The 13,783-nt window shown below is 35.3% G+C and overlaps 1 protein-coding gene across 1 annotated transcript in view; it reads left to right on the top strand.

Annotated features, from left to right (window-relative positions):
• Positions 1-253: 253 nt before the first annotated feature.
• Positions 254-13,783, top strand: part of SEC14L1 (SEC14 like lipid binding 1) — a 37,780-nt gene continuing 24,250 nt past the window's right edge. The window contains exons 1-2 of the mRNA XM_070739806.1: positions 254-514; positions 4,673-4,763. Of these exons, the coding sequence (XP_070595907.1) occupies positions 4,701-4,763 (63 nt within the window). The 5' untranslated portion in view covers positions 254-514; positions 4,673-4,700. The remainder of the gene's footprint in view (positions 515-4,672; positions 4,764-13,783) is intronic.

Raw genomic sequence — 13,783 nt, 5'->3', positions numbered from 1 at the left:
AAAGGGCTAAAACGTGTTGGCTCCTTAAGCTATCACGCCACTCGCTCACTTTGTCAAAAATACAAGGAACACGTGAACCTTTCCTATAAATTAGTATTGAAAAATGAACCAGAAGGGGGGAAAAATTGAGATAAAACTTATCACGGAAAAAAAATTCCATCCACCCTCGCTCCAGCTTGTGCGCAGAAGCGAGCTTAGGGAGAGCATGCGCAGAAAGAGCTCCTTCCCTGAGGTGGGGGGGTGCTGCTTAGCCGTTCTTTAGAGTGCGCGGGCGCACGAGCGGCCCAGCCCCTCCTCCTCCTCTTCCCTCTGGTTTGCCACTGAGTAACATCGCCGGCCCGTTGTCGCTCGGCTTCCTCCTCCTCTTCCTCCTCCTCCTCCTCCTCTTTGTCGCTTCCCAGAACCGGCCGTGGGGGGGAGGCAGTACCACTCCGGAGGGGCCCCTTCCATCGTCAGCGGCATCACAAGGAGCCGACATGAAGCAGGAGAGCTGCCGGCCTTGGCGATAAAGAAGGTGGGTTTCCGCGTCGCCCACCTGGATGGGCTGCTTCTTCCCTTCCTCTCCCCCCGCCCCCGCCGGCTCTTCCCATCACCTTCCCCCTCCCCCCCGCGTATTTCGTTCCTGCGGGCTCTGTTCTCCCAGGTTGGTTTCCCCAGCGCCGCGTTTGCCTTTTTTAAATGGGGACCTTTTTTTTTTTTTTTTTAAACTCCGCATCTGGCGGGTCTGGACCTGCTCGCTGTGGGCGGTTGGGAGCGGGCTCTCGAGTCGGGGAAGGCTCCTCGCCCGCTTCTCCTTCTCCTGCCTTGCCTTCCTTCGCGTCCCACAGAATTGGGAGGTGGGTGGTTATGTCTATGGTCGCCTTTATTCGCCTTCCCTGCTCTGACCTTGTCTTGGGGAGGTGGAATAGGAATAGCAATAAGAGTCTTTAGACTTGTATACCACTTCACATTGCTTTACAGCCCTCTCTAAAGTGGTTTACAGAATCAGCATATTTATTTATTTAATATTTAAATATTTTATTGATTTTTATAGCAAGAAAACATTCACACAACATAAAACAGTGTTCAATGTGCCTGCCACCAGACAGCATTCATATCCATTTATTTATTTATTTATTTATTTATTTATTTATTTATTTATTTAATTTTGTGGAACAAGTATAGGATTATAGTTTGTATAAAGGTAACATAAGTAGTAAATAATAGAAGATCGAAGCATGGAAGATTGACGGCAGAAAAAGACATCATGGTCCATCTAGTCTGCCTTATACTTTTGCCTGTATTTTATCTTAGGGTGGATATATGTTTATCCCAGGCATGTCTAAATTCAGTTGTTGTGGATTTACCAACCATGTCTGCTGGAAGTTTGTTCCAAGCATCTACAACTCTTTCAGTGAAATAATATTTTCTCACGTTGCTTCTGATCTTTCCCCCAACCAACCTCAGATTGTGCCCCCTTGTTCTTGTGTTTACTTTCCTATTAAAAACACTTCCTTCCTGAACTTTATTTAACCCTTTAACATATTTAAATAATGATAAAAGAAGACAGTAGGACGGGGATGGTAGGCACAATGGTGGGCTCATGCATATTGCCCCCCAACAAGCTGGGTCCTCATATTATCTGCCTGGGAAGGATGGAAGGCTGAGTAAACCTTGAGCCTGGAAAATCTGGCCTCCTGCCCAACCAAATTACCTAAAATCCATCTAATTTGCATCAACAGAACAGAACAGGGAGAAGGTATAGTGTACCAGGTATTGCAGATCATCAGTTTCATCTTAACGTGTAAATAACAGGGTTGGAAGGGACCTTGGAGGTCTTCTAGTCCAACCCCCTGCTTAGGAAGAAATGTTCTACCATTTCAGTTGTCCCAATCTCTTCTTAGACATTTTCTCTGTATCCTTATTCTCTGGCTTCTTTCTTGCTGAACTCTACTCACCCTTGTCCTGGAATGTACCTCTCTTTTTCTTTTTCTCCTCTCTCTCCTTATAACACAAAACCAAGCAATGCATTTTCACACCCTTGCTTTATCTCAGAATTCTCATTTTATTCTCCCTTCTGCTTTGCTCTTTAAACTTCTGCTTCTGTATGCTTGTTTTCCTTGCATTCATTTTCTACGCCGCGTCCCTGAAATTCCTAGCTTTTTTTTTTGCAGCCAGGCATCTCAAATTGGCATGATGCCTAGCTTCCTTTCCATGTTAAACTTTTTTTCCATGCTTTCACGAGTACTGGGGAAGAGGGCTGAGTCCCAGTGTTCAGCTCAAAATTCATGTTGTCATCTATCTTTGTCAAGTTGATGCATAGGTAAATAGATTCCATGTTTTATTTGCTTTTTAATAATAGAGGAGAAGTAAATAAATAATTGTCTCTTGTGCTATTTTGTAGTCTTGCATAAATAATCAGCAACAGTTGCTTTTCAAGAATGAGCTTGTGATTTGGTCTGAGGGTTCTTCTTAGATATCTGAGGATAAATAATTGGTTTATGGCTTGCTGACAAGTAGTTGATTGTGTTTTTGCTTTGAAAGGAGCTCGCTTTTCTTCAGTGTTCTTTTCCTTAGTTTATTGAAGTCTTTGTTGCCAGTGATTTAAAGAAGTAGTCATTTGGTTAAAGAGAGTTCCCTTCCAAGCTATAGAAAATGTTCCTTATTAATTTCTCTTTGATTTTTTTTGTAAATTTGTATCGCTTTAAAATGTTTATTTGCCCTTTAAATTAATGTAGGAAGTTAGTTAGATTTATATATTATTTGAATTTGTATGGCTTTCATTTCTGAAAAACGTATATCAATATGGACTAATAACTCAGTCCCACACATTCCTTAAGGATGGTATGCTGTATGATAGTTATTTTTAGTATCCACTTTCTGTATGTTTATCAGCATAGAAACAGATCCATGAAAATACTGTGAAACACATAGCAAAATGTATGGATGAAAGCTATTGTGTTATATTCTCTTTATTGTGCTCATGAGGTTTTTAAAATATTTTAATGATTTTAAAATAAACTTGTTTAATAACATGATTACCAATCTTGAGTCCCAATAGAGAATGGACCAGAAATTTAATAATTTGTGTATATTTGTGTCGTCAGGCATGGGGGAACTAAGACATCTCCCCTGGGCATATACAATTTATAAATGGTATGTGTGTATGTATGTGTGTTTAGAAAATGGGTTTTTTTTAATGTTTTTAGTAGAAATTTAGATTTGTTGTAAATTGTTTTTCACTTTGTTGTGAGCCGCCCCGAGTCTGCGGGGAGGGGCGGCATACAAATCTAAATAAACATAAACATACTGTTTAAGTCACAAAATTAGCTATTTGATTTAAATAATAGCTCACTTTATATATCATTTTGTAATGTCTTCAAACTTGTACTCAGAATTCCAAGAGGCTATATAAGTATATTGGTCAGAATCACTTTAAATTTTTTTGACAAACGGAGAGTAAGAACAGTTTTGAACAGTTTTAAATATTCCCTTCCCCCAACTTATTTAATAATATTCTTGTTCTGATTTTATAAATAAATCTAATCATTTTATTTCTCAACAGAAATTGAGTCTATGACTATATTAGCATTAGTGTAAAAGCATTTCTTGTTTTAGAGTGGATAATAGTAATTCTCTTTTTCTTTGAAACAGATGTCTAAAGAGTTCATAGTTTTAGAGGCTATCTTAAATAGCGAGGACTATCTCTCTTACTATCTAACATCTGTTCTCCTTGTTTGTACAAAACATTGCCCTTCTCTCTTAATTGCAAGCAGCAAAACTAGCTAAGAAATTACCTATTCATTATAGCAGTGTTGGCTAACCTTTCTGTCGTTGTGTGCTGATAGCGTGTACACACACAGCCGTGCACATCCATAATGCAATGTGCGTGTGAAAAGTGCATGCATGACCCTCTGTGTATGCATGTGTGTTCTCTGCCCCCACACATGCATGTGCATGCGCCCTGCCCCCTGCCCATGCACAGCATTGACACAACCAGCTGGCCGGCGGGAAGTATGTGCGCACTCTATGGTGACAGCTTGCCATCATGGCACTATAGCTTTCCATTTACATGATCTATTTCTAAGTAATCCAGTTAATCTCTTTACAAATTTATTTATAACTTAAATATTCTAAAATCGTAAAGAAAAAGCTATAAAACAGTCACGTTTAATTAATAATGCAGGAAACATAAAAACATCTGTTCCAGTATAGTGTCTTGGCTGGTTTGATTATGCACAGAAGAAACATAAAATGGCTGTTTGCAAGTAACTGAAGCTCACCTTTTTAAGTATTTCTATTTTACAGCCATCTGTACTTAAATATGCTTTTATATTAGTATCATGAAACTCCAGTTTTATTGATTTCATGTATAAGTATATAGATAGTAGCCATCTTTCATGTTTTAAACATTTGAAATAGAATAACTACCGTATATTCTCTTCTAGCTTAATAATGGTGGAAACATGGATGGTGCCTCTAAACACCTGAGATGTTTCAACACAAAAGCTACTGCAGTTAAAATATTCTCATAGTGAATTCTTATTTTCAGTTTTTAAGATCTGTTTGTTTAGATCGATGGAGTAAGAAACTAGGGTGCTAACTACCAGTACATGATCTACAAAGTCTTGGTGAGTATTGATGTGTCAGCTACAATAGACTCATAATTGTTTCTTTTATTTTTTATTTTTAGATCTGTATAGTTCAAATTATTGGTAACCATGGTGCAGAAATACCAGTCACCCGTGAGGGTGTATAAACACCCCTTTGAGCTAATTATGGCTGTAAGTATCTGTTTTGGTAATGTAGTCATGAATTGTACTGTCTGTGTTTATTGCTTGATTGGTTAAATTAAGAAACATAATTTATTTTGAATATACTCTAAAGAGGTTGGTGCTTAACTGGTTCCAGTTATATATATTCAAGATGGCATGTTTATTTCTGTTCTTTGGCATAAATATATGAGTTAAAACAATATCCTGAAAAAATTGAAATAATATACATGACTATTGAGGATGTTGGTTGGTTGATTAACCATGTTATAGAAATGCATTTGGAAGAAGTAACTTGGTTTGGCATAATATCTTAATTCTACTTTTGACAGCTTGGCTTTAAACAGATTGCTATCTGCTGATGAAATCGGAAACGAATACAGTGCTATAAAATCATATTTTTCTCTAATTATTTAGGAAATTAATTATTTCCTTTTTATTATATTATAGAATCCAAAAATATGTTCTGCATATAATAGTTTCTTATTGTAAAAAATATTTGGTATACAATGGTTTGAATAGCTATTCTGGAGCATCTGGTTCTGAGATTGTAATATTGCTTACTGTTTTCTTGGTTTACTATGAAATTCTCTACCCTTCTCTCCTGTAGGAGAAGGGAAAAATTCCTGTACCCTTTAAAAATCTTTTGCTCCTAAACTAGCAATATTACTGGCAGAATTGTCGTAGGAGGAACAGCATATCTGAAGGCGTTGGCAATAGCAAATAGGCACGATGTACTATGTAAAACAGTTGCTTTGTACTAAGAAATACTGATAAAATTATATCAGTATTTGATATATTATTAAATGCTTTTTAATATATCATTGGCTACAGAACCTTCAGAATTAAATTTTAGCACCAGAAAGAAGACTTATAGATGTTATTAAAATACTGTATGTAGATTGGAACTTCAGGATTAACTATGTTATTAATCTATAATTGGGAGGGGACTAGTACTCCTGGCCTTAAAGTTGTCCAATGCATTTCTCACCATTGGCCATATTGGAAGTTTTCAGTTGTTGTCCCTTTAGCTTGTCCTTTTGATTTACCGGTTAGTAAATCTACCGTGTTTGTTTTCTGAATAGTTTTTGTAGGGATGATATATTAATGCTTGCAAATAGGGCTAAAAAAATACCGAAATTGAGATCTGGTTAAGTTTTTAAAAACCGTGAGTCCAAGAACAATGAAATACTATCATATTATTTATTTATTTTTTGTCCATAGGAAGCTGATCATGTAGGAGAAATTCATAATAATAATAATTAAAAAAAAGTTAGAAATTGTTTCTGGACAGCTGGGTCCTCAAGAAAATTGAGTCCTGAGATACAAAATTGAACTGATTAAATTCTGTTGGTTGGGGGCGGAGGTGTCATGTTTGAGGACAGCATATGGGCAAGCCATAGTAACATTGCAGGGCCTAGTGAGGTGTTGCATTCAAAGCGTGCTAGCAGCTGGGATTATAATCTATGCTCCTTGGACATTTATTGCTACCTCTTTATCAAAACTGCTGCTTCTGCATCCCATCCACTTTGTTGTTTTCTCAGTGTAGGACCTTAGATATAATACACATTGTTGTTGCTTTAGCGTGGGTATCCCTGAGATAGTCCTGGGATTATTTATGTTTGCTAGGCATTTTTTTTAATGTCCACTAACTGCTTAACAGGATTCTAGAATTATGTAGTAATGCTAGGTACTGTTACTCTAAATAATTCTTTGGCACCATTGTCTTCCACTATGTCCACTAATTCAACCATGAGATGTTTACGTTTGATTAACTTTGAATCAATGAATTGAATACTTTTATTTGGCCAAGTTATTTGGCCAATTAGATAAACAAGCGGTTTGCCTCTAGTACATATCTAGTACTAGAGTTAGTCTCTAGTACGAATTTGCCTCTAGGAGATTCTCATTGAAATACTCAAGTATATCACCATTAGACCATACTTAAAGCACTGTATTCCATGTAATATGAAAGGAAAATGAAATGGATGAAACATAAGTTATGGTGATAAGGATTATGAAAATCAAGACCTATATGAATTACATAAAGATCTGGGCATGTTTAGCTTTCAAACAAGAAAAGGGGAAAAAGGAAAGAAAAAAAATCTAAGGAGCTACATAACAACAATCCACAGATATTGAAAAGACTATTCTGTGGGAGAGGATTTTTTATTCTCTATTTAAATCAAGAGCAGGACAAGGTCTAATGGGTTAAAGGGAAAAAAAACACTGGGGGAAAATTCTTGACAATAAAGATTGTTTTAAAACCACCATTTGAAAATGAACCTTTATGCTGAAAGTGGTTTAGTGGATCCTTGTATTAACAATGGGCCGAGATTAGATGAGATTCCATCCAGCTCCTATGATTCCATATAAATTACAATTTGTCTTGTAAAGTCCTGTTCTGGTACGATTTTTCGCTGCATGCAAATTGACTGTGTTGTGTTCTTCATTGCTGGCAACTGTTCAATAACCCTTCTGTTATCTCTTCAGTGCATTGCTCTGGTCAGTAATTTTGTTAACATTTTCATAGTACTGTATATATGAATAGAACTCAGAAAAAGACACTATGTATCAAATTAATTAATTCAATATTTTTCTGAGTCTTAAAATGGTAAAAAAACAGTTTGCAGATGGTTTTAAAACTTTATAAGAATATCTTCATTCATAGTTTTTATATACCAAATGTCATATGTTAATGGTGAAATAGATTTTTCAAAGCTGTTTCAGTAGCTTTTTATACAAATAATGCAGTAGATTTTTTTTTACTCTTGCAATATAAAGCATACAAAGTTCTCCTTAATGGATACATCTGGGGAAATATATATATATATAAATTTACAGCATCTGACAAAAATGGATAAAATAAATAATTATGTGAAATACTGTATATCTAGGGCTCCTAAATATTGAATTGTGAGTTCCCCGAGATCTGTTCTAAAACTATATATTAACTCCATTTTGAATATTAAAAATTTAAAGCATCTTAATCTATACCTAAGAATTTATAGTCAGAGTTGGTCAGGAATAAACTTATAACTAAGCATGAAATAGGACCCCCCCCCCCGAAAAGAATAACATTTCTCTGCATTGTTCTTTTTAATAAAGAACATATCTAGCTGACCATCGCTACCGGTTTAGCAAGTACTGTAGAGGGAAATTCTTGCTACCAGTTCTATAGAACGGGTCCAAATTGGCAGAAACCCACCTCTGATCCTTCCGCTGCCACAGTCACCCAACACACGCCCACAGAACTGGTAGTGAAAAAAATTGAATCCCCCCACCGCAAACTCATGGGTACAGTCCTATCTGAACTCTATTACATATATATTCATGAAAAGGAGATTTAAATACCAGTATCTATTAAGTGCCCAAATGAATTGCATTGTGGCATTGTACTCAAGGCTTAAGCTGCAATTCTAACTTTTATTTTTTTTAAAGTGTCTGTGGATGCATCTATTCATTATCATATGTCAAAATGTTTTAATATGCAGACAGGCAACAGTTTTTTAAATTCCTCCTGGGTTTAGTGCTGATATTCTGAAGGCCTTCCAATTAAAACATGTATACAAACTGATGGTAGTAATTTAGTTTAATTGTTATTTTTTTTAATGAATTTGAACTGTTTGTTAAATTGTCCTGAATGTCAAGTGGAAAAACAGGCATGCATATTATGCTGCATATTATACATGCATATTATGCTGAAAGGAGACCTTTAGTGAGAGGAAATATTCATCTATGCTTCCTTGTCATTATTCAACTCCAGAATAGAGCCTCAGGTCTTAAATGTCTCTCCTGTGATGTTCATGAATAATGTAATGTAGTGAATTTTTCTATTAAATATAAGAAACATTGCAATATTGCAATGTCTTGTCTATTGTTAAAACATCTTTCATCTATCTACTTCAATAGATAAAGAGAAAGCAGACAAAAAGCTGGATGCTCATTTTTTCTACAAGTGTGTCAAACTGGCGGCCCATGGGCCCGATGCATCACGCATAGGCCACGCCTACCCAATTCCGTGAATGGGAAGGACATCGTGAAATGTCACGTGACGGCAATGTGATGCAGCGAGTTTGACATCCATGATCTACAATATCTTCGTGTTCCACCTTTTGATATTTATTTGTTGCAGGCAGCTACTTCACAATGCATCCTTGTAGTTGTAGCCATTGTAGTGTCCCTGCATATATGTCATCAGGATTCAACACTTTGCAGCCAACTCGCAGTCACAATGTTGCAGCATCCCACAGCTATGTGATCGCCGTTTGCAGCCTTCATTACTCATTTCTGGAATGAGGTTGTAAATGTGTCATCATGGTGTATGACTCCATTGCTTAGGAACAGACTTCGTGGTCCCAAATACTGTTGGCAAGCAAGGATTACCTGCAATGTGTAAGCAGTATCTTTGATTAATGCTCAATTCATGATGGAACACTTTAATACAACTTTCTTAGTAATAAGAAAGTCTTTGGAGAGGGGCGGCATACAAATCTAATAAATTCAAGGTAGAAATATTTTCTCATTGCATTCTCTTTTTCAGTTTCCTAATCTAGCCTGGGCTTTCTGGATGGTTCCCCATCCAAGTGCTAAGCAGGGCTCATTTTATTAGATTTATAGATCAGTTAAAATAATTAATGAACTGAAAGAAGAGAGCATTTATTACTCAGATCATCAAACTGATGTAGGAATCTATTTCTATTGAATTTGTTCTTCTGTATATTTTAGTACTTCTTTATTTTTGCCATCTTGCAGGACACTTTTGTTCTAATTTGTAAAAATGTCATGCCACTGATTAATATTCATTAAGGCATAATATGAAGATCTCTATGCAGCAGTACAATAAAGAAGTATTATCTTACAGTAATTGAATGTAGGAAACATAATAAAATTTATATTCTTAGATTAATGGATGAAAATATCCTGGGAAATAATGGGAGAGGCAATTAGCTATACGGGTTATGAATTTATGGGATATCAGCTGTGTCAGAAAGATGTCTTCATCTGCAGCTGTGGGTAAAACATTTTTAGAAGAGTTACAATAATGGTGTGGCATACCTGTTAGGATTAACTTTCTTGATTGCCTCTTGCTAGAAAATATCATATCAAATGTGAAAAGGAGAAATGTTTCATATCAGGAAGCAACTGAGAGTTTTGAGAATCCAAATCCGAAATTTCAGAACTTTCACATATATTTTAAGCAGGTTATGGAAGCAGATGAATCAATAGGCAACCATTTTCAAGCTGTCTTAACATTATGGCCCTTCTTGATGCAAATTGTGATTTCACTGTAACAACAGGTGGAGATGTTATCATACTCTTGCTGTAGTAATACTGGAATATGTGTGAGCCTTGAATGATTAAAAGGATGTGTTTGTCATATTCTTACATTTCCCGAATCCTGCAAGACAGTGGGAATAAGTGTCAGAGCATTTAGAGAATGTTTGAGCCACAACCTTATCAGAATAAGTAATGAGCTTCCTGATGGAATTATTTTCTTTTCCAAAACACATTGTGTTTCTCCATGTGATAGGAAATGTGAGTGACATCAATCTTGGACTAACATCAAGAACGTATCTAGCTCTGCTAGTACATTTTCTTCCTTTAGTCCCAAGAGTGAATTTTGATTTGTTCATTTAGTATGTTTCATTTTGTTACTTAATCCAATTTTGCTTCACAATCTTGAAGTTAGTTTTAGGGTACTGTTTGTGATTGTGTAATAAATTTCTCAAGTTTATAAAATGTTCCTTTTTGTTGCAAGGATTGTTTCAACTGAGTGTGAATGGGTTTTTTCCGATTCATTTGTTAATACAGTATTTCCAGGCTTTTGAGGTGAGTTACCCAAAGAATGATAGTACGAGAAGATATTTATGTACATCTTATAATGAAATATATGGGAAGTATTCAGCATCAGTTTATTTGTATATGAATTTCTGTAGTTAATTTTGCTACCAGCCTCTTACAGGAAATGCCATATGCCTTGGTGTCTTAAGCGGGCCTACTTCACCAAAATTATTTAAGAATATTTTCTAATAAATTTTTTTTGTAAGCCTTCATGCAGTTTTAGATTGGCCATTTGTAACTTAGTTATCTGCACAAGATTCTTGTAGTGATGATGCTGTATGAGAGAAGTCCAATTTAACTTTTAATGTTCTTGTCCATACTGCAATCAAGATTGTACGTAGTTCTGAATTGGATTCAAGCTGTGAACTGCTATTATGATGATGTATTTTGCTACCAAGGGCTACAATCAAGATTTTCTAGTAGTTTTAAGGTGTTGCCAACAATATAAATGACAGAGACTTATATGCTCTTGAACAAGACCTGGAAACCTTGTCTTTAAAATAGCAAAGTTATTTGTAATCAATTTTGGATGCAAAACAACAAACCCCCCCACAGTGGACCAATTGATAATTTGAATTGTGGGAAGAAAAGTTGAGGGGGGAAAGATGTCTAGGATTATTTAAGATTGGCTTTTCTAAGTAGTAGCTATAAGAAAGATGAGATATTTATCTTGCTGAATCATGAATAGTGCTTTTTTCACATTGGAGGCATGAGTTAGGTTAGTGGTTCTCAACCTTTTCTTCACACTGGATCCCCTTAAATCCCCTTTATCCCCAATTAAAAAAACTGACCACAGACCCTTCAAGACTTAACTCAAGGTATAAATCATTTTCAACTGTTTACGGACCTCCCATAATGACATCATAGCTTGAAAATCACTGAGTTAGAGAATTAGGTGAAGGGATCTTCATTACTGTAATGAGGCAAGTGTGGAAATAGTCAATATGCTTCAAGAGACAAAAGAGTTAATTTCTGCATTTAGTGGAGTAATTAATTTATAAAACAGAAATTTAACTTACCTAGAAGGAAGAAATGTTATCAAAGAGGAAGGTAGTATACTTTTCTTTAAAAATAGCACATTTTAGATTGCCAAACCCTTTTGATACGCTTCTGATAATGTCAGTATGCCTGTAATGTTTCTATACTTCTCATACGATTACTGTGGTTCATAGAATATGATATGGAAATGGAGCAACCACATCCCTGGGCATTTTATAGCATTTCTGAGTTACCCAACTCAGAAGAATTTCAGAGGAAATTCTTGGTAACTTTAAGCTGGTATATATAATTAGTGGATACAATTTTTTTATGGCCAAGAGATACAATATTGATACATTAATTGTCTTGGAGTACCTGTATTGTCAAATAAAAATAATTGACACTACTCTCCTGTGAGTGGCACTTAGCAATATTTATATGTGTTTAAGCTCCCATGTGGTTGCAGACATCTGTTTTAAAGGAGGGAGCAGGTGGTTTTCATATCCTGCAATATTTTTAGAAAGCTATAGCACCAGCATAACGGAAGAGAGCGCCATTAACACTGTCTTCTTAATCGCTTTAACATTTCCCAATATAGCATCGATTTCATAAAACCTATCTTTGAAATACTCCTCTCTTGCTGACATTAACACTGCTTTGGCTGTTAGCACTCTGTTTAGGATGCAATGGCTGTGTGATGGATAATCACTTCTTCTTTTGATACATCTAGAGTAATTTATTCAGACCCAATTTGGGGATATCACTAGAATCTTATATAAAATCTTTGAAATTAATGCAAATGTATCATAAAATGTTGCAGGCTGGAAACTGTATGAATGCTTAAATTTCTGGCTGAAAAAATAGCTTATTGCAAATCTTGTGGTTGCTAAGCAACTACATACTTACGGTTTGAATTAAGATTTGTAAGCTGGTATGTGGGAAATAATATCCGAAGGCTTTGTTCAGTTGCAGCTGATGCCAGACTTTGTCATACACATAATGCCAGAAAACTGTTCTTGGAAAATAAAATGCCACTGCAGCTGGCTTCACACAGCTCTGTTTTGTTTTTCTTTTTTCAAGTTTTTTATTTTTTAGCACACATATAGAGAGACATACAATGTATTTTCTCTAAACAGAGTATTGGTCGGGTAAAGATTTTGTAAGATTTTATACAGCTTATAACATCCCCGATCACAATTTTATATACTGGTATTTCATTTTTGCCATAATATTCTTTCTATTTTAAAAAATTTCTATTCTATTTACCTCCTACTTTTTTCCTAACATTTAAACAATGTCACCATTTGCCCTTACCCTAAAGCTTTCTTATTCCCCTTTCTAGTTAAAACCTTTTAAAAGCAGTCCTTTCCATCTTAATTCCTAGTTTCTCAATTTTTTAATAATAAAATACCCTGTTTTCCCCCAAATAAAACATTATCTGATAATAAGCCCAATCGGGCTTTTGAGTGCACAGCAATAAAGCCAAGCACTTATTTCAGGATTCAAAAAAATATAAGACTGGTTCTTATTTTCGGGGAAACACGGCCATAATCCATTTACTTTTCAATACCTTTTCCATTTAACTTCATAAATAATACATTTCTTTAAGATTGATTTTTACAACTCCTTTTTCACCTATCCAACATCATCTTATAAAACATTCATTCAGATATTATACCCACATAAGTTAAGCTAAATATGTAGCTTATGTGTATGGATATTAACAATCATAGTTAACTCAAACATTTTTTCTTTCTTTCCCTTTCATTCATCGTTTCATCTTATTCCAATATTACAGTTACACCTGTTAATCATAATAAAGATCACTTTTACATACCATATTTCCCATTCCTTTCCTTTAATTATACCGTTATCCATTTTCCTTTGAACTCCCATACAATCCACTTCTTAAAATTTTATCCTCATATTTTGTTATCCATCTTTCCTTCTTCAACTATCCAACATCCTCTTATAAACAATCAACCACATATTACACTCACCATTATTAATCTAAATACATTGCTTATGCCTATAGATATTTATTTCACTAATTTCATTTATTACAATCATTAATATTACTATTCAAACAATTTTAAGTATATACTACATTTCTTTTCCTTCTCTCCATTTCATTCCTCATATCATATTCAAATACTACGGAGAGGGGCAGCATACAAATCCAATAAATAATAATAACAATAATAATTGCA

Source organism: Erythrolamprus reginae, chromosome 2 (assembly GCF_031021105.1).
Source record: "Erythrolamprus reginae isolate rEryReg1 chromosome 2, rEryReg1.hap1, whole genome shotgun sequence".
Classification (NCBI taxonomy): domain Eukaryota; kingdom Metazoa; phylum Chordata; class Lepidosauria; order Squamata; family Dipsadidae; genus Erythrolamprus; species Erythrolamprus reginae.
Note: the sequence above shows the minus strand (reverse complement) of the source record. Positions and strands in the feature narration are given on the sequence as shown.